General features: G+C 33.2%; 1 protein-coding gene across 2 annotated transcripts in view; it reads left to right on the top strand.

Annotated features, from left to right (window-relative positions):
• The window catches only part of SMC3 (structural maintenance of chromosomes 3), a 44,922-nt gene that overhangs the window by 7,735 nt on the left and 16,237 nt on the right, over positions 1-20,950 (top strand). The window contains exons 2-14 of one of the 2 annotated variants that reach the window (XM_020988004.2): positions 753-828; positions 2,880-2,918; positions 4,902-4,969; positions 6,118-6,189; positions 6,814-6,893; positions 7,201-7,279; positions 8,885-9,002; positions 11,266-11,441; positions 13,139-13,219; positions 15,377-15,541; positions 15,835-15,956; positions 17,456-17,669; positions 20,713-20,816. In XM_020988004.2, coding sequence (XP_020843663.1) covers positions 753-828; positions 2,880-2,918; positions 4,902-4,969; positions 6,118-6,189; positions 6,814-6,893; positions 7,201-7,279; positions 8,885-9,002; positions 11,266-11,441; positions 13,139-13,219; positions 15,377-15,541; positions 15,835-15,956; positions 17,456-17,669; positions 20,713-20,816 — 1,394 coding nt within the window. The remainder of the gene's footprint in view (positions 1-752; positions 829-2,879; positions 2,919-4,901; positions 4,970-6,117; positions 6,190-6,813; positions 6,894-7,200; positions 7,280-8,884; positions 9,003-11,265; positions 11,442-13,138; positions 13,220-15,376; positions 15,542-15,834; positions 15,957-17,455; positions 17,670-20,712; positions 20,817-20,950) is intronic. The other variant, XM_020988005.2, reaches the window with a different exon arrangement.

Here is a 20,950-nt window from a genome sequence, read left to right as displayed (position 1 = left end):
TCAAGTCCACCTCAGATATTTAGTAGCCTTTTAACTTTTAGTCTTAAAAGAGTTGCCTGGAGGCACCAAGAGATTGTGACTGGCCAGAGGATAAATTTGAACTGAGGGCTTCTGATTCGGTCTATTCACTATACTTTGCTGCCTCTCTTATTCTTTACAAGTAAACGCTTTAGAAAATGTAGGAAACACCCTGTTGAAGGTTCAGTTCAATCTATTTTGTTGAATTTGGTGATTGTTTTTAGATGGATGGTTACTGTACTATTTGGTTACTGTGCAGTGGTTCACGTAAGTCTGTGCAGTGTGATTTACCCTTTTTGAACTACTTTAAACAGTATGCTGTTTGTGATCCTAAAAAATTAAACTGGTAGTGGTTGAAATAAGAACTTTTTAGTAAATAATACTTTTAAACCAGTGCTTTCTAATACAGATATTTTAACATTGAAAGTTCTTTTCTGCTCAACCGTCCCACAACTCCCAGCCAAAGCAAGCCATTTAATAAAATAGCATAGTAAGACAAGCAACAATAGAATGTTTTCTTCCTAAGCCCTGTGAACTCGCCTCAAAATACATATGTAAGAAGAATGGATATGCTGAAGGAATATACGTAGAAGGGCACCAACATTCCAGCTTTTTTTTGGTTGAAAACTGGGAGACAAGGAAAAGAAGACATTAAAATCTTGAAAATGGCAGTGTTTCTTAAAATTCAAGTGGATGTTTGTATTATATTTTAAATATAACATTTTTTCTATCAGGTTATCATCCAGGGTTTTCGAAGTTATAGAGATCAGACAATTGTAGATCCATTCAGTTCAAAACACAATGTCATAGGTAAGTGCCTGTTGTTGGAATGAAGCTTGTGTATATTTTATCGTCTACAGTTTAGAAATTAAAAGTTCTTTTCCATCTTGCATTTGGATGAGAAATTAGAAAGGGAAGAAATACAAAAATTTTATAAAAATCTCAAAAATGAAAGTATTAAAATTAGTTTAAAAAAAACCAACTAAACCTCAATCAGAGTTTCTTAGGACACTGAAAGTATATCACTTGAAGCTGGGACACCAGTTAAATGGGAAAAAAAATAAAATGTATCAGTATTTACTGAGTCCATTCAAAATGCTTCTGAGTTTTTAACCTGTCTTAAGGATGACTACCCATTTTGTACACTTGAAATACTTTGGATAAAGAACTTTATAATCTCAAATTAACCATGTGCCATTTAGCTAACTTTGAGTAAGCCTTTGATCCATTTAAAATAACCTTTTACTGAAATTTGTGTTAAGAATAAGCATGACCTTGGTCAACTTGTTATATTCTAAATTTTGGTATAACTTAGTCACTGTGGCTTTATTAAATCATTCTACATACATAAATTAGACTATCCTTGCTTTTTTTTCTTTTAGTGTACAATTTTTAATGTTAATGGGCATTTCCAGTTGCATGATGCAGCCAAGAAAAAATGACTCATTCTGTTGAAAGACAGATTTAACTCTGTATTTTATTGGAAACCAAAATAGCACATATTGTTCTGGCTACAAATGGACGTTTATATAGAAGATGATGATTAAATAGCAAAAGGACACCCGTAAAATATATTTTTTTCCTTTTCCATATGAGCTCCCCTCCCCCAATAAACCACACACATGTGCGTGCACCCCTCTTCCCCATAGGATTGCTTTCAGTCTTCTCAGAAACAAGAAGAAAATAATTTAATTTGTTTTAAACCATTTTTTAGTGAGTCAGTATTTGTATGCATTTATTAGTTTTTATTTTGCATATGGTATTTTTAGAAATAGGGATATCTAGCCAATAACAACTAGCATATACTTTATAATTTATATACTTTACAATTTATTCATACATTCTTTATATTTACAAATTCTACGTTGTGCATGATTGTAATGATTGAATCTGGTTTTAATAGTATAATCTGACAAGTATCCTTTTAAGTATAAAAATATTGTGAGTATTCAATTATGTTGCCAAATTACATTTGGATGTCCAACAAAATATCAATCATGCTAGTAACACACCTTGTTACTATTTGAATAAAACTAATTAGTCTCATGTAATAAACTTTTCTATGCAATAGTGCTTGTAGGTGAAATTTTTAAAATGCTATCCATTTGTAAGTATTGAATGCATTATAATTTTGGCTATTTGTAGTTATGTAATTTATTTAAAAAAATTATTCTTTAGGGTTCACAGTGGTTTAAAGCTACAGGTACCTACTTTTGTTTTATCTTGTGATAATTTGGCCAGAATTTTGAAACATTAACCACATTTGTTTATAGCTTTATATCATTGCATTTTAATGTGAGTTAGTTTTGAGATATATATTTTGACTTAGTTAAATTAGTGTTGATTGGTTATCAAAAGGTAGCATTATCAGTAGTAATGTCTTGTAGGTAGTTATACCTTTTGTGGTTATGCTTTGCTTTTAATTAGTACTCTGAATTAAAACTTAGATCATTTATAGCTTTGTAAGTATTTTGAGACATTAGGTTACTTATATGTATTAGAGATCTGAAATTTTATGAATCAATTCATTATGAATGCTGGCTGATAATTTCAAGTTTTTGCTTAGATTATTGAGCCAAGAGCAAAGACTAATAACATTGAAGAAATTTATTTTTTAAACTCAGATTGAAGGCCATGAAATGTTATTTGCTCATGGCAGGTAATGTAGGCAAATCTTTTTGTTTTATTTGTTGATTTCGTTTTATTTATTTACATGTTATTGTGTACTTTTGACTACTAAAATTTATTTTAAATAAAAGATTAGAAAATTTGTGTGAAAGTCTTTAAATTTTTTAGTATAAGAGTGATATTTGCTTTGGACTTATTCATACTTTAAAAATTTGTGCTTTTTAAAATTATAGTGGGCAGAAATGGATCCGGGAAAAGTAATTTTTTTTATGGTAGGTATTGATTTTTTTTAAAATAGATGTATCTTTCAATTAGTGTAATGCAGTTAATTTACTGATCTTCTTAGGCTGTGTTTATAAAATAGCTAAAAATGCTTTCTAAGGGGCAGCTAGGTGGCACAGTGAATAGAGCACTGGCTCTGGATTCAGAAGGACCTAAGTTCAAATCTGGCCTCAGACACATAACACTTACTAGCTGTGTGACCTTGGGCAAGTCACTTAACCCCCACTGCCTAACTTAAAAAAATAAAATAAAAATGCTTTCTGTAATCGAGTAAATAATATCTTCATTGGGATTTTCTTGTTAGGTTCTTATCTTGGGGTCTGAGCTTATTTTTTAGATATTTTGATAACTGTATTTCATTATCATTGGTTTCTTTTGTAATCTTATGTATATTATGCATTTAAAAATATTATTCTGAGAATATTTTTAGGGGCCTGCAGGTTTTATCAGACTGCCAAAGGGTCCATGATGCAAAAAAGGCTAACAGCTCCTTGTGTTAGATTCATCAACAGGACCCCTTTTGGATTAAATGTCTTATGTTGTACTGGGGAGAATTCTGATCTTATAGTTAAAATATCTGAGTTCAAATCCTACCTCCAATACTTGCTAAATGCTTGACTATGAAAGCCCTTCTGAGCCTGTTTTCTCAGCTGTAAAAATGGAAATAACACCCATTGTCCTTTTCTTGCCAGTTTGTAGAGCTCAAATGAACTAATGTATATAAAATGTTTTGCAAATTTTAAAATGCTTTGTGAAACCAGTTATCGGTTATTTCTAGAAAATAGGTTAAAATAGTCTGGGCAAAACAACATATTCTTTTGAAAATAATAAATACAGCTTTTGAAGTTCTCCTTTTAAGGAAATTGAATTATAACACACTGTCACATTTTAACAAAAACTCTAGGAACGTAGGTTATTTTAATAAAATCAGCCTCAAATATGTTGGAAGGTGGATTGGGAAGAGGGAAAATTTCTGGCCATTTCATTCTTAAAGAATATTAATGACAGGTTTTAAAAAGGAGATGGCATTGTTGCTTTCTCAGATCCATGCCTCTCACAGGATAGTTAGGACTTTACTGGCCTCATAAACTGGGAATAGGTGAATTGTTGCCTGGACTAAATATTTCCCTGGCACTAAAATGGGACTGTGATACTATTCCCAGGGGCCACAGTAAAGTCAAGGAGCCCCATCTTGCCATGTTGCTAGAGTTTGATGGCAAGGAAACTTAGAATGGGTTCATATAACTAATAGTATTTCTTTCTATTGTAATGAAGTATCTGATCACAGAGTGTGTTTATATTTTACTAATCTACTCCATACCCAACTTGATTGTGTTAAAAGGAACTGTGATCCAAGAGAATTTATTAATGAAACATCTTTGACCTTTAATTCAATGTATCTTAAATGTGAGGCTGAAAGGTAACTGGCATGACTTGATCAAAAAAATAGTTGTTTATCCTTTGATAACCTATTTCTATACTGTAGTATTTAATTTATTTTTAAATATTTAATTTATCCTCCGAGTAAACATTCTTTCTTCCTCTATGAGCATTTTTGTCATATGTTTCTTATAATTAATGGGTCTGATAATAAAGGGCACTTTTTAAAAATATTTCTTATGCATATGCAAACATATGATTCATGTGTTATTTTCAGTTCCTGCCTCTTGAAGTTGTGCTCTAGATAATGAAAGGCAGCATTGGACGTTGGAAAGAGCTTTGATCTGGAGCCAGAAAACCTAGTTCAAATTCTAACTCTTCCATTTACTACTGCCTTTGTGACCTGGGGCAAATCACCTTACCTCCCTTGGCCTCTGTTTCTGTGAAAGAGAGGGTTGAACTAGATGACTTTTAACATCCCTTCTAGTTCTTCATCTATGATCTTTTGAGCAGTTATTTTTTTAAAAAATCTACTCCCTCTTTTTAAAAAGTTACTATGCTAATGATCGTGTTTATGTGCTTATTTATTATAGCTATTCAGTTTGTACTCAGTGATGAATTTAGTCATCTTCGTCCAGAACAGAGATTGGCTTTGTTACACGTAAGTAAGATTGTGTAATTTTTTTAATATATTAGATGTGTTTTAAATAATCACCTATTCCTGTGCATAAAAATCTTTAGTAAGCTTACATAGTTCTTTCAGTTAATATTGCCATATTGTGTTGCTGTGCAGTTTAGTCTGATTTATGGAAGTAACAGGACTCATTTGATATAATGTTTGCAAAAAATTTGGGTCTAGCTCCTAAATACTTGTTATAAGAGAAATTTCCTTATCTTTACATCAAGGAGGATCAAGTCCCAAGAAGGGACTAAAAAAGCAGGAGTACAGGTTTGTGGAGGAAGAGAAGGGAGAGTTTGGAATTGGGGAGTAGGGTAGCTGAGAATCGGAACCAGAACCTGAAGTTGTGTGAAGACCTGAGGAGCATCTGCTGTAAACTAGGCAATACATTGCTAGTCGTACTTGTATTTCCAGCTTAGAAAGGCTTGCAAGTTGTGGTTGGACTTTTTAGCCACATTTTTACTCAGTACCATAAATAATTATTTTCCAATATGAAGGACAAGAGGACATGTATAATCTTTGTAGTACAAAAATTATTGAAATTACATACCATAGTTAGATAATTATACCGTCTAACAAAATTCAGTAAGTTTTTTAAGTGCCTACTATATGCTAGGCACTTTGCTAAGCCCTGATCTCAAAATTAGGATATCAAAAAGTCCCATTGTTTCTATACCTATTTCCCTAAATAATGATGCCCCTATTAGGAAGTTGTTTTTGTCTAATCATTACATTTACTTCTTCAGTTTAAGCTCATTTAATCTTTTTCTTCTCTCTCTCTCTCTCTCTCTTTTTTCCCCCCCCCTTCTCAAGACTGGGCTTTCCTATCTTGTTCAGGCTGGAAGGATAGGGACTGCTTCCAGACCTTGTCCTGTTCCAGTTATCCCAGAAGCTTTGACATGCTCTATATCCAGCTGGTTCATGCCTCATTAGGCAACTTGGTGTCCCCCATTTATTTGAGAGCTGTATGTGTGGTTTTAAGCTAAAGTCCTGTTATCATGCTTATAGGAATATAGAGTAATTTGATGAAACTTCATTTTCACAGTCTGTTAGTTACTATTCAAAGGTATATGTTGGAAAATAACAAAACTGCTATAAAAAATCACATTTATTGTTTTCCTTCATTTTAGGAAGGCACTGGACCTCGAGTCATATCTGCTTTTGTTGAGATCATTTTTGATAATTCAGACAACAGATTACCAGTGAGTTGCTTATTAAATTTTTTCAGTAATTATACCAAAGATTTCATAAACTTTTAAAGTGTCTAAAACTTTAATCAACTTTTTTTTTAAGCAAAACACATTCATTGGAACTTTTTCCTTTCATCTTCTAATTTCGTCTTTCCAAAGTACCTTCTAGGAAAAAATTAAGTGTTAAAAGTTCAAGTGATTTATATTATGTGAAGAAATATGTTAAGAAATAGGACCAAGTAAGATAATAGTCAGTAGTTAATAAGTATTTATTCAGTGCCTATGTGCCAAGCATTGTGCTAAGTGCTAGGGATACAAATATGAAAAAAGGACAATCCCTACCCTCAAGGAACTCACAGCCTATTGGAGGGGAAGACAGTCTACAAAAGGAAACTGAAATGGGTGAGGTGGGGGGTGGTGAAAGGAAAACATGATGGAAATGTCGGTTAGAAAAGTCCCAAAGTAGTACAGCCAGGTGAGAAATGAGATGTTTGATAAAGCCTGTATATATTCATAGTGTAGCTTCACTTATATGTATCACATTTAAAGTAAATATAGCAAGTATACTTGGGTACTTTAAAATGAATGCAGTAAGCTAAACTTAAATGGTTATATGTTTGTTTTTGGTTTTATTAGATTGATAAAGAAGAAGTTTCACTTCGTAGAGTAATTGGTGCCAAAAAAGATCAGTATTTTTTAGATAAGAAAATGGTAACGTAAGTAGTTTCCTTTTTCTTCTTTAGCCAATAAAAATAATGACAACAGTACTTTTTTCCCCACACCTGTTAGTATGCCTACATTGATTTTTCTTTAATTAGTATTTATTTGGCTATTTATTTCCTAAAGATACAAAAAATTTTAAAATGTCCTTAAAATATAATGATAAAATTCATCTTTGTTGAACAATCAACTGTTTGTTTTCCTTTAAGTTACTTAACAACTGAGCTAGTCAGTAGTTTATACTTAGAGGTGAAAAATTTTATGATTATTCATATGAAAATATATCTATTTTTTTATTGACAGGAAAAATGATGTGATGAATCTACTTGAAAGTGCTGGATTTTCTCGAAGTAATCCTTATTACATTGTAAAACAAGGAAAGGTAATGAACAATTGCATATGGACACTTGAATAAATTTGGTTTATTGAGACTAATGTTTTCTTAAAACAAAATAAATTTTGTTGATGACTCTTGTTTTTATATCACCATTGTTTCTGGATATCCCTTTCACTTCCTCACCAAGTAGTTCTCTTTTGTAACAAAGAAAGATAGTTAAGCAAAGCCAACAAACACAAAGTTGTCAGCAGATAATATGTACCAATGCTTTTGTGTCCATAACATCCCCCCCTCCCCCCACTGAAAAGCGAGAGATGTTTCCTCTTTTATTCTCCTACTCCAGGATCTGTTATAGTTCCTCAGGGTCCAGCTTCATTGTGGTATTCTTTTTGTTTTCATTATTTTATTATTTCATTTTCATTATTGTAGTAATTGTGTATATTCTGGGTTTATTTACTTTGCCTTTTCAGTTCATACCAGACTTCCCATGTTTTTCTGAATTCCTTGCATTTGTCATTTTTTACAACAAAATAATATTTTTTATATATATATATATACATATATATATACATATATATATATATATGCATATATATATTACTATTTAACTATTTCCTAATCATTGGGCACCTAGTTTATTTCTCTTTTTTTGTTGCTGTGAAGGGTATATGAGCCACTTGCTTTACTTTTAATTAAACAAATCTCATTTTCCTCTTAGGTTTAGAAAGAACTTTTTGATTCAGTTTTGACCACTTTGTATTTATTATTATTATTGAAATTTTTGCTTCAGTAATATGCAAGGGTATTGTAAATACTAAACAAATTTCTTGGTTACAAAAGTGTGTTTCATAAAATTTTGTTTTATCACTGACTTTTGTAAAGTTTGAGATACCTTCTACCTGGAAAAAATGTGGCTTTTATAAGGCAATATGATCATATTACCTTTCAAAGGTAGCATCATATTAAGATTATAACAGTGACTCTGTAAACTTCATTAAGGGAAAACTAATGTTCTGATAAGTTAAAAATATTACCTTCAAAATACCACAAAATGAAATGATGAAAAAGAAAATGAACTGTTAACAGAAATCCAGTAAGAAAATTGTTTGTCATCTTGCATTCTTTTGTAACAGCAGCAGTCCTTAAAGTTTTACTAATTTTGACATGTTTCACCAACCCCTAATACTTTATGTCCATGATAATTCTTCATTCTTCTTTATGAAAGTATTATAGAAGCCATAACTGTCCTAGTGGCTCAGGTGATTTCCCCAACACAAGAAGCCTTTGATTTTCTGTATCCTGCTGAGGATACTAAAAGCAGTATGTTGACTGGTAAGATAGTGTTGGACCTCCAAATACAATCATTTATGGAAGTCCTTTTTTCAAAGCAAGGCTGTGAATACTTTAATTCCAAATTTGGTGTTTTTAAGTTAATTTCTCTTGAGGAGTATATGTATTTCAGATATTAGATCGCAGATATTAAAATATCAAATTTGTGATTTATTAAAACAATTATGAAAGAAGGTATCAAGTATTTGCATATTTTTAACAGTTTAATCAAGATAGAACTTTCTGTTTAGCTTTTGTTTTTGAATAAACTTAGTGAAAGAGCAATATGTAGTCATTTAACTATTAATTTAACATTTTTAGATTAACCAGATGGCCACAGCACCTGACTCTCAGAGACTGAAGCTGTTGAGAGAAGTAGCTGGTACTCGAGTATATGATGAACGTAAAGAGGAAAGCATTTCTTTAATGAAAGAAACAGGTAAAATAACTTTTCTGGTTTTAGCTTATTTTTTAGTTGTGAAGAGTAATTCCTAATTCCAAAGATGTATGATGTTTGATAGTACATATGTAATTTTGTAGAGAAATAGCCAATTTGAAATAATTTGAAGTCTAATGTTTCCCTATGACATTTATTCCTTAATTGAAATACAGTGGTGTTAGGGGTTACTTCATTTCATCAGTTGTGTGCCTTGGTTTACTCTTATCGTTGAGGATTTCATTATTAATAAGTACAAGGGTTTTGGTACCTACTTTAAAGGAACACAGGAATTTCAGTTTTGTTAAGTTTTCAGTTCCTTGTGCATATTGGGGGTTGAGGAGAAATAGTACTTTAGGATTCTTTTAGGAAGTTTGTAAAGTTATAAGATTCAATTTGGTAGTTTTCTAAGTATAATTTCTTTACTTTTTTTGTATTTAAGGATTAAATCACACATGCAAAACATTAATTGCATTAACAAAAAAGCAGTGTAAAAAGTTTACAGTTTTACAACTGTCCATTGTTAGGTTGTGCTTGTAGTAGTTGATGGGTTGTACAGCTCAGTATTATCTTTTACTATTGTATAAGAAGTAGAGATCATTGTTAGCAAAAGAACTATGCTTATACAACTTCATAGGCCCAAGATAACGTTACCAAGGCAGTTAATAAAGGCATGTAAGTGAAGTAAAGAACATTGCCAACTTTATAAATATTTCAGTGTTGGTAATTTGGCTGTGATGTTTTAGAATGTTTATATTTTAAGAATATTGGTGTATTTTGAAAGAAATATTTAAAGCTTCATTTACATGGTTTTTATTCCTAGTTACTACAAGATTGAAGATAGCACTTAGTAGCTTTACTGAGGATACCAAGAAGAGTATGCTTTTTCTAATCTGCAAAGAAGCAAAATTCTTACCATGAGAAAGATTTAAAAATACAAGTAGAGTAATATTGTTTACTGCCTAGTAAAAAAGGTTTTGATGAAAAAGCATTTGCTAAGTTATCAGCTGTAAGAGTAAAATAACTTACAGTTGTATTAAATGAACACTCTACTTTAGGTGAGAGGAAAAGAAGGAAAACACATACACCAACCTTTTTTTATTTTCTACTGCATTTGACAGATGTTAACTGTTTTTTTTAATGCCACTCTTTGTATACAACATTAGTGTAAATTAATCCTAATTCCATAGTATGTCAAAATATTTCGTTTAGCCCTTGGTCAGATGGAGTATTTTACAAAAGACAACCCATTACATTTCTGTTAAAGGGGAAAACATTTTATTAACAACAAAGGTGGAGAGGGACTTTTGTTTATAATTTCAGCAAAAGCTTGATTCTTGAAAGAATCTCTGCTGTAGAAACCAAAGATCTATTGAAAGACTCCAGTTTATTATAGAGTCCATTCTGACATATAGTGCATTGTTATGTAGTGAATATAGGTTAACAAATTATGTGGTACATTAAACAGCTACATTTTTACTTAAGAATACTGTATTGTTTTACAAATCTGAGAAGTGAGTTAGTGTTTTTGCATTTACTATCAGAAGTTAAAATCTTAAAGACAAAGGTCTTTAAAACAGTTTATTACTGAATATTTAGAGCATAATAATGTGCTTTAGCTCAGTGAATATTTTGGCCACACTTGAACTGAGTCAGAACAAGACTTGAAAAATAAGGTTTTAAGTAAATTTGTCATTTTTAGGGGTTGTAATAGAATATGCAGTAATCATTCCAACACTAAATACATTTTCCATAGACATGCTATTTTTACTTTAGTTGTGTTTTCATAGACCATAAGCATCTAAGATCTATGATCTTTAACTCTAACAGAATAGAAAAGTACCAGATTATGACATGTGCTATATGCAAATTGTAAATTCAGTTGTGACACACTTCCGTAACTTCCATAATTTAGCACTAACTCAGTGGCCCAGTATGGTATGTTGATGTTTTTGTATGAGAAGAAACACTGTTAGCAGGAGAGACAGCTTCACATGAAGCTTACAACTGAGTTATTCACCACATGTGGTTATTGAAGGATCTGGCATTGATATTTCTGGGTATTGGAATGGTCTTTGGTCCCTTTTAAAATAATGATTCTACCTGTTGTGGTTTATTAAAGCAGGATAAGCCTCATTTATTTTAAATTTTTGTGATGTTTAATGTAAAGTGAATGTCGCATACTCCTAAAATTAAATTCAATTCGTGGCATCTTTGAAAAGTACACTTTATTATGTAAAATTGTTCTTATCCTTTTTTCTTAAAGAGGGCAAACGGGAAAAAATCAATGAGTTGTTAAAATATATTGAAGAGAGATTACATACTCTAGAGGAGGAAAAAGAAGAACTTGCACAGTATCAAAAATGGGATAAAATGAGGAGAGCCCTGGAATATACCATTTATAATCAAGAGCTTAATGAAACCCGTGCCAAACTCGATGAGGTAAAAAAGTTGTCTATCTTTGCCACTTAAGGTGTAATTCTTTTCATTTTTGGATAAACATTGTACCTTTTAACTACTTTTTCTTTAAAAAAAGATATTTAGCTTTTCTTATTTTGAATGAGTCCACTAGAAAATATTTTTCTTTCTAATTAAAAAGCAAATGTTAGGTATTTTGAAATCCAAACTAAAATGAATCCCAAGTACTTATGTGGTTTTCATATATTTGATTTGCCTCTTCCGAGTATGTTGAGGAATTATTTCAGAAGAAAGGGATATTATCTTGTAAAGACAGACTAGCCCTTTTTAATTTTAATGGAAGGTTTTTACTCCCATTCTAGATTCATTTTGCTCAGCTCTGATAATGAATTATTCGAAATACAACTTTTTTTTTAATTCTTCCACAAATCTAGATCACCTAACTTAGAAACTCAAAAAACTGGTTATATTTAGCTACCTGTTCCTTCCATGAATAATATAACTAGTGGTAATTAAGAAAGTATTGGAATTCTTCTTGTTTCTGATATAAGATACTAGATTACTTCACTTGATATTATAGAGATGTTTCTGAAAAATTATATGCAGAATTTCATAATGAAGTAATTTAAAACATACATATTAGAGATTTTGCTATTTAAAAGAATCTTAGCAAAATTCCCCTCTTTTAGGGACAGCTAGGTGGCATTGTAGATAGAGACCAACCCTGGAGTCAGGAGGACCTGAGTTCAAATCCAGCTTCAGACACTAGCTGTGTGACCCTGGGCAAGTCACTTAATCCCAATTACCTCTGGAAAAAAATTTTTTTTAAAATAAAAACTTATTTTATAAATCAAAAAATTATTCCTTTTCCCCCAACCCCAGTATATAAGTGTAAATTCACATTTTCCTAGAACAGCTTTGCTTAAAACAAGGTGAACAAGTATGTGGAATAGAAGTATTTGGGTAATATTGGGAAATAGTAGACAAGTACTTATGCCTAAGCAGTGGTAGTGTCTTTTTTTTTGAGCACTAAACAGTACTTTATTTAGGATTTATCACTATGCCTGTCAGTTTTATTCTTGATGAGCAAAATGAATAGTGACATTGAAAAAAAAAATGGTCCTAAATAAAGATTGCTCTAGCTGGATTAAAAAAAGAGTGAGAATAATTTTTAACTGACTTTTCCATAATTTCCTAGGGTTTTTTTTTAAATATTCTGAAATCACAAGCATTCAGATTTAGAAGGTGGCTCAGAGGCTATCTCATCCAATTTCTGCCCCCAAAGTCAAATTAACCTACTTCCTGTTCCACATATTCATCATTTCATCTCTTGCTTCTGTGGCTTTTTATGGGCTGTGTCCTGATTGCCAGAATGCTTTTTGCTTTTTTTTGTTACATTAGTGCATTTTTATGAAATAAAACAAACATTTCTATAACATATACAGTAAAAAAGATGATTGTACATGAAACTGCAAATTTACTATGCACAACTTGCTATTCCTTTCAAATATACAACAAAAGTATTGTGTAAGTTTCTTTTTTTTCCTCCTTTTTTTCTACCCACCCCCCACTGTGCTCTAGAGATGACCACCATTGGGCACAAATAGGTGTGGGAGTAATTATTCTATACATTCTTCTATTTATCAGTTCTTTCTCTGAATGCAAATAGTCTTTCTTCATATGTCCTTTATAGTTAATTTGGTAGTGTCTTTTATTTGCAGCTGTCTGCTAAAAGGGAGACAAGTGGAGAGAAATCGAGACAATTAAGAGATGCTCAACAGGATGCTAGAGATAAGATGGAGGTAAGATTATAGTAGGTTGGTCATTCTGGTGGATAAAGAGCCTTCTGTACTTGCGTGGGGAAAGAAAATCACTATAGCCTTAATAGCTAACAGGCTGTATACCTGTGAATATGAGCCACAGGTAGTTAAACATTTATTAAGCACTTACCATGTGGCAATCATAATGTTAAGCACTGGGAATGCAAAGAAAGGCAAAAACAATCCCTGCCCTCAGGTAACTCACATTTTAATGGGAGAGACATCTTGAAAACATCCATGTGCAAATGAGAGATTCAGGGCAAATTCAAGGTATTCTCAGAGGAAAGGAACTAGCATTGTAGGGGATTGGTAAAGTCTTCTTGCAGAAAATGGGATTTTAGCTGGGACTTGAAGAAAGTCAGGCCAAAAGATGGAGATGAAGGAGAATAGAATTCAGGGGGACAGCCTAAAGAGAACCAAGAGTTTGAAGGAGGAAAAAAGTGAGGATCAGATGCTAATGATGGAATCCAGGAGGAAGAACATCCTAGGCATGGGTATCAGCCAGTAAAAAATGCATGGAATAGGGAGATGGAGTGTCTTGTACCAGGAACAGTGAGGAGGCTAGAGTCATTAGATCCCAGAGTACATAGATAGGAATACAATGTAAGAAGACTAGAAAGTTAGGATGGGCTTTAGAAGTCAAACAAAGGGTTTTATATTTGATCCTGAGGTAATAGGGAGCTATTGGAGTTTACTTAATGGGAGTAAGGGGAAAAGACATGGTTAGACCTATACTGTAGAAAGACCAATTTGACAGCTGAGTAGAGAATGGCCTGGGGTGGGAAGAGACTTGAGGTAGGGAGCCCAACCAGCAGACTGTTTCAGTAGTCTTAAGTGTGAGGTGAAGAGGACCTCTACTAGGGTAGTGACAGTGTCAGGAAAGAAGGGGATATGAAGGATGTTGTGAAGGTAAAATCAACAGGTCTTGGCCACAGATTATACATGGGGGATGAGAGTTGAGTTCAAAGATGATACCTAGGTTTAGAGCCTGGATGATAAAATGGAAGTGATAGAGGGGACAACCTGCTGGAGAAGATAAGATGGATTGGGATCACTTGTACATGTAGAGGGTGTGTGCTTTGGTCAGGAAAAGGGCCTCCTCTTGTGAGACAGGGATGAAGGAGGAAATCATTATAGAAATCATTTGAGGGCTATGCAATGAGGAGGAAGAGAGAAGAGGGAGTTCTTAGTCAATGGCCTCAATTATTTTCAATAAAATACAGGGTAAGGTGCTTAGTTAAGAGGGAGGGGTACTATGAGTGGTTTGATGAGCAATAAAATGTTTTGGAAAAGCCACTGTGGTTGACTGATAGGGAATCATAGAAGCACTGTCTTGCCATAGAGAGGATCCTGTTGAGATTATGTAGTACAAATTTATAATGGATTCAGTCAGCGCAGTTTGATGATCTTCTATAGCTTTGGTTAGCCACACATGAGTAGAAATGAAGGTAACAGATGGTAGGAGGAATCCAAGGCTAAGGGGCATAGCAGAGCAAGACCAGCAAAAGGGTAAGAGGGCAAGGAACTCTAGAGAAAGGGGCAGCGTAGACTTAAACTACTTCACCAGGGGATCAGATTGGGGAGGAGAGTGTAGCTAGTGCAGATGAATGATTGTGGTTAGAGAGACAGAGTGAGAGCAGGTAGGAATTCGCACATTTTGAGTATAGGTTGGGAAAGGGTAATATTTTATTTATTTACAACTTATGCCCTGTCCCATTTTCACTAAGTTTTAAGGAATTTAAAAGTTGGGAGAATACAGAAAAGGTAGTAAGAAGGAAAGAGACACAGGAGAGGGAAAAGATTAGTGACATACTGTAGTCCATATTAGATTTGCCTTCTAATTGTTGTGAACTAGCATAATGTGGTAGTGAAAGGAATTGATTTTAGAGTCAGTTAATCTATGTACAAATCTTAGCTCTGTTCCTTTTAGAAAGAGAAGTAGATTTGGAATTATGGGAACAAGTTAAAGATTAATACCTAAATTTTGTGGTTAATTGTTCATTATGAAGGTCAAGTCACTTAACCTTTTGAAGCCTTAGTTTCTTTATATATAAATTAGGACTTCTGTGTTCTCTCTTTTAAATCTGTGGTCCTATGACATTCAGCTAATTTCTGTTAAACCCATTTTTTTTAATATAGGATATTGAACGACAGGTTCGAGAGTTGAAAACAAAAATTTCAGCAATGAAAGAAGAAAAAGAGCAGCTTAGTGCTGAAAGACAAGAACAAATTAAACAGAGGACTAAATTAGAGCTTAAAGCTAAGGATTTGCAAGATGAATTAGCAGGCAACAGTGAGCAAAGGGTAAGCTGAAATTTAAAAAAAAAAGAAATATGTAGATTAAAATGGTTGGGCAGATTCTTGCCACAAAAAATTCATGTCTAGCTTTTTTTTTAGTAAGTTGCCACATCAAATGATCTCAGTTCAGATAGGTGCTTAATGTTTGTTGAATCAGTAAATGAGTAAGATGGCTTTTTTTTGTGGCTTGCATTATTTCTTGAAAAGTAGTTTTGCTCATATTTCTTTGAGTATATCTTTTATACTAGTATAAAATTAACTGAAATAGTTCTCATGTTATCTTCTTCCTTCATTTTCAGAAACGCCTGTTAAAAGAAAGGCAGAAGCTTCTTGAGAAAATAGAGGAAAAGCAAAAAGAGCTTGCAGAAACTGAACCTAAATTCAACAGTGTAAAAGAAAAGGAAGAACGAGGAATTGCTAGGTCTGGGATTTTTTTTCTGATACAAGTATTAAGTTCAGAGGCCACACTCAGAAAAGCTAGAGACCAAAATTTTTAATTATCTGTTTAGAAATTAATAATATTAGTATGCTATTTCTATTCACCTTTCCAAATATCACTGGTATAATTATGAAGTAATACGACTGATTAAATATGTACATAACATGCTTTAAGAATGTTGAAGTGCTATATAATTGTGAACTATTTATTTACTTCACAGTTACACCATGTATCAGCATGTTGCTAGAAAAGTAGCATTGTACAAAAAACAATTTGTGACCTAGAGGTTTCCTTTTATAAAGTGAGAAGGTTGGACTTAACCTCTAAGGGCCCTTTTAACTGAAATCTATTATACATTCTTGTGCAGATTTATTGTATTGTTGTGTGACTTTGGTTTGAATTCCAGCTCTGCTACTTGCTCCCTGTATGACATTGGACAACTCATTTTAGCTGTCTGAGCCATATCCAAAATGAGGAGGCTGTCCTAGATAATCTGTAAATTACTATGATTCTGTGAAAGTTTATTGGGCTTTCATTTGAGGACCAGCCTAATTTGAAGAGACGCTGATCACCAGGTTGGCCACAGGGTGGTAAATTTGGAGACTGTAGAATTAAGCAATGTACTTTATATACATCTGTATACATCCCTACATATGTATATATACGCACACATTTTCATAACTCTTTCAGCAGAATTGGTTTCCTTTGTAGTCCTGTGTATTTTATGGTATGCATTTTAAAGCATTTTGAGAATGAGTCCACAAATTTCACCAGACTACCAAAAGAGTTTATAACACAAAAGGTTAACAACCCCTGCCCTAGTAGATCCCTAGGATTAACTTATTTCTCTCCTTTCCCTTACCCCCTTTGTCCCCTTATGATCCTCCAGACTTTTTTGGATCAGCCTAAACCTGGAGTATCTTCCTTGCTTTTCCTATGATTGCAATCTGAATTCTAGTTTGTGCAGTTTACTAGAGTCATTGAAGGCAGGGACCACAGCTTATATATATTTGCCTTTGCTAGCTTAGTATGGCATACATAACTGCTTAATAAATGTTCACTGAATGAATGAAAATGCCATAAAAAATCCCACATTTCTGTTTATTGAGCTATATTTTCAATAAGCCTGCACTTTCCCTTTACGTCATCTTGTCCATAGAGTTTTCCAGATTATTGTTGTTGCGTATAGTAAATAAAGTTCAACAAAATCAGCCAATATATCAAAGTAGTCTGATTATGTGCAGTGTACCACACCTGGAATCTCCCATCTCCACAGTGAAGCAGAGGGAAATAATCTTATATCTTTTCTTTGGAGCCAAAGTTGGTCGTTATAATTTTGCAGCATTCAGTTTCTATTGTTTTGGTTCTTCTTTCATATACATTCTTAAAATCCTTTTGTGTAATGTTTAACCCCCAGTTTTTTAGTATTGAATAATCTTTTTCTTTTTTTGATCTATTTAACATTCATCAATCATGAATAGATTGGCACAAGCTACCCAGGAAAGAACAGACCTTTATGCAAAGCAAGGTCGAGGAAGCCAGTTTACATCCAAAGAAGAAAGAGATAAATGGATCAAAAAGGAGCTAAAGTCTTTAGATCAAGCTATTAATGACAAAAAACGACAGATTGCTGCTATACACAAGGATTTGGAAGATACTGAAGCTAATAAAGAAAAAAATTTGGAGCAGTACAACGTAAGAAGTTTTGAATATTTTTATTCTCTTTTAGTTCTGAGGTAGTTATACTTAACAGATTTTAAATATAAAATGTTTATCTTTTTTGAAGTTTTATTTTTAAACATATTAGCCTAAATAGTCTAGTTCTCTGAAATATGATAAGAATGGAATCATACAAAATAAAATCTAGATTCATAAAAACATGGAAAATCATAAAATGGTAAAAAAAAATATTGTTTTTACTATCTACATTTTTACGGACCCTGAAATTACCTCATCTGATCAGTCTGTTGTCATTCCACCTCTCCCTCTGCTTTGCACCCCAAAACCCTTTTCTTTACCCTTGCCATGATTTCCCTCTCACCATCCCTCAGTTCTTTCCCAAGTTGTCACTCCTGCATTTGCTATATTCTTCTCCCTTCTCCACTTGATCTCTTGGTGAACTGGTTCAGCTCTACATTATCCCCTTCTCTAGAGTCTCTTGCCTTTTTGCGTGTCTTGCTCTGCCAAGCTCCTCAGCCTTGGATTCCTCCCACCGTCTGTTACCTTCACTTCTACTTCTTTGTGGCTGAACAAAGCCATAGAAAATCATCAAACTGTGCTGACCAGATCCGCTATAAATTTATGTTATGTAATTTCAGTTGGGTCCTCACTGTGGCAAAGCAGTCCCAGGTCCAGAGTCCAGATTCTGATGAGCAAGAATTGAGGATGATGGTCAGGGATAATTTTTTCATTGACCTGTGTAGAATGTGTAATATTTGTATTTCTCCATGGCCAAATGTTTATGCTTAAAGTGTAAGCTGATTGATCTCCCTACAAGGAGAAAGTAAAGGGACATGAACACCTCTTCACTGTGCGTGTTAGTCAGATTGTGGAAGTATTCTTTTCTTAAAATGGGAGACTTGGCTCAGTGCAGCTCAGAACTCCTGAGTGTGAGATTCCCTTCAGCCCCAGCCAACCCAGTATGAAGTATGTGCCACCATGCCTAGCTAGAAAGTGATTTTTTAAAACTCAAGTGCTGTTCATATAGTAATACTTGTTAATTTGAAATACAAGATGCAAGAGGATTTTAACATGCAGCAAACTTAATATGATACACTGCTGTTAAGTGGCACCCAAACTAATGTGCACAAGAGTAGGTGATAGGCCTGTTCTGTGCTGATCAAACCATATCTTTAGGGGAAAACATTAGTAGGCTGGAGAGCATAGAGGAATACAGCAAGCATGATGAAAGACCTAAAAAAGTCTGTGCCATATCAGAACTGAAGGAACTGGAGTTATTTACCCTAGAGAAAAGAGATGTAGAAGATAGTATAGAACTATCTCTAAGTATTTGAAAAGTTTTCATATGGAGTAGAGAATAGATTTATTCTGCTTGTACATTTAGAAGCAATGAATAGAAACTTACGAAGTGGTAAATTTAGGCTTGGTATAAGGAAAAACAACTGAAAAATTAGAGCCATTCCAAAGTAGAATGGTTATTGAGGAGCATTGGTTTGATATTAAATCAAGCAAGAAATTCCACAAGCATTTATTAAGTGCCTACTTTATACCAATTACTGACCAAATGCTGGAGATAAGAAAAGTACAATAGCTCCTGCCCTCAAGGAGCTTACATTCTTGTTGTTCTAAAAGGAATTCTTATTTAAGTGTGAGCTGAACTAGATTGCCTTTGAAGTCTCTTTGAAAAAGTAGATGTCTATCAAGAAGCCAGTTGTGGTTTCTGGGCAGTGAAAAGTAAGTCTTATGTTAATTCTATTATATTCTTAGCAGGAGGATTTTTTGGTATATTTGTCAATTAGCATTGGTTTGCAAATTAGCTTAAGACTATCCTTAAGAAAATAAACATCTTTTTCTTCTAAGGCTCTAAAAGTTTTTCTATTTCTCTTGGTTGTACTACAAATACTAAGGTATATACCTCTTATTTTTCCCCTGGTGGTGGGGGAGAACCACTGCAAATAATATTCTTGATGTCCAAAGAAACCTATGCCTTACATATCTCTTATAAAATTCTTAAACAACTTTGAGATATCACCTCATACCTATCAGATTGACTAAGATGATAGAAATGGGAAATGATAAATGTTGGAAGGGATGTGGGAAAATAGGTATCCTAGTGTACTATTGATGGAGCTGCAGACTGGTTAACCATTCTGGAGAATAATTTGGAACGGTGCCCAAAAGGCTGTAAAACTGGTACATACCCTTTAAGACTCAGAAATACCACTATTAGATCTGTACCCTAAGGAGATCTAAGAAAAAGAGAAGGACCTATATGTACAAAAAATATTTATAGCAGTTCTTTTTGTGGGGGCAAAGAATTAGAAACTAAGAGGATGGGACTAGCTGAATAAGTAATGGCATATGAATATGATGGATTACTACATGCTGTAAGAAATGAAGGGGGATAGTTTCAGAAACACCTGGGAAGGCTTATGAGACAATGCAAAGTGAAGTGAGCAGAACCAGAAGAACAATCTTCATAGTAACAGCAAAACTATAAAGGTTAACAGCTGTGAAAGACTGGTCAATGCAATGATCTACCACAAATCTAAAAGATTCATGATATAAAATGCTATCCACTTTCACGTAAAGAACTAATGGACTCAGAATGCAAACTGAAAGATTTTTTTCCTTTGTTTTTCTTGCCTTTTTTTAAACATGGCTAAATTGCAAATATGTTTTACATGACTTAATGTGTATAATGGGTACTGTTTTTCCTTGCCTTCTCCATTGGTGGGGGAGGGATGTAGAGAGGATAGAATTTGGAACTGAAAATAAAAATAATATTTAAAAATTCTCAGAGAATGAATTTTTAGAGAAGAAATGAGAGTTAGATCTTTTAGTGAATTTAATTTCATTTAGATAACATTGCTTTCCAGGGCTGAGTTTATTTCATGTTTGTGTTTTCTTTTTAGAAGTAATGTTATTCATAATAAATTACTTAATTATAAAGTTTACAGTGGCATTCTGCCTCTGAAGATAGTTCCTCAATAAAAAATGTATTAAAGTAGAGGCTTTATTTAGAATAGTATTGTTAAATGATTTTTATTTCCTTTAGAAACTGGATCAGGATCTTAATGAAGTGAAGGCTCGAGTGGAAGAACTGGATAGAAAATATTATGAAGTAAAGAACAAGAAAGATGAATTACAGAGTGAAAGAAAGTTAGTAATGTTTTAGTTTTCATGTGTGAATTTATTTACTGTTTTCTTATGTCTTAAAGTATTGGAACATCTATGAACATTAGTTTTCAACTGTAATTTGTTTATTTTGTTTTAAAAGGTTTCTACTCAATGTC

Source organism: Phascolarctos cinereus, unplaced genomic scaffold (genome assembly GCF_003287225.1).
Source record: "Phascolarctos cinereus isolate Bilbo 61053 unplaced genomic scaffold, phaCin_HiC Scaffold_3;HRSCAF=262, whole genome shotgun sequence".
Classification (NCBI taxonomy): Eukaryota; Metazoa; Chordata; class Mammalia; order Diprotodontia; family Phascolarctidae; genus Phascolarctos; species Phascolarctos cinereus.
Note: the sequence above shows the minus strand (reverse complement) of the source record. Positions and strands in the feature narration are given on the sequence as shown.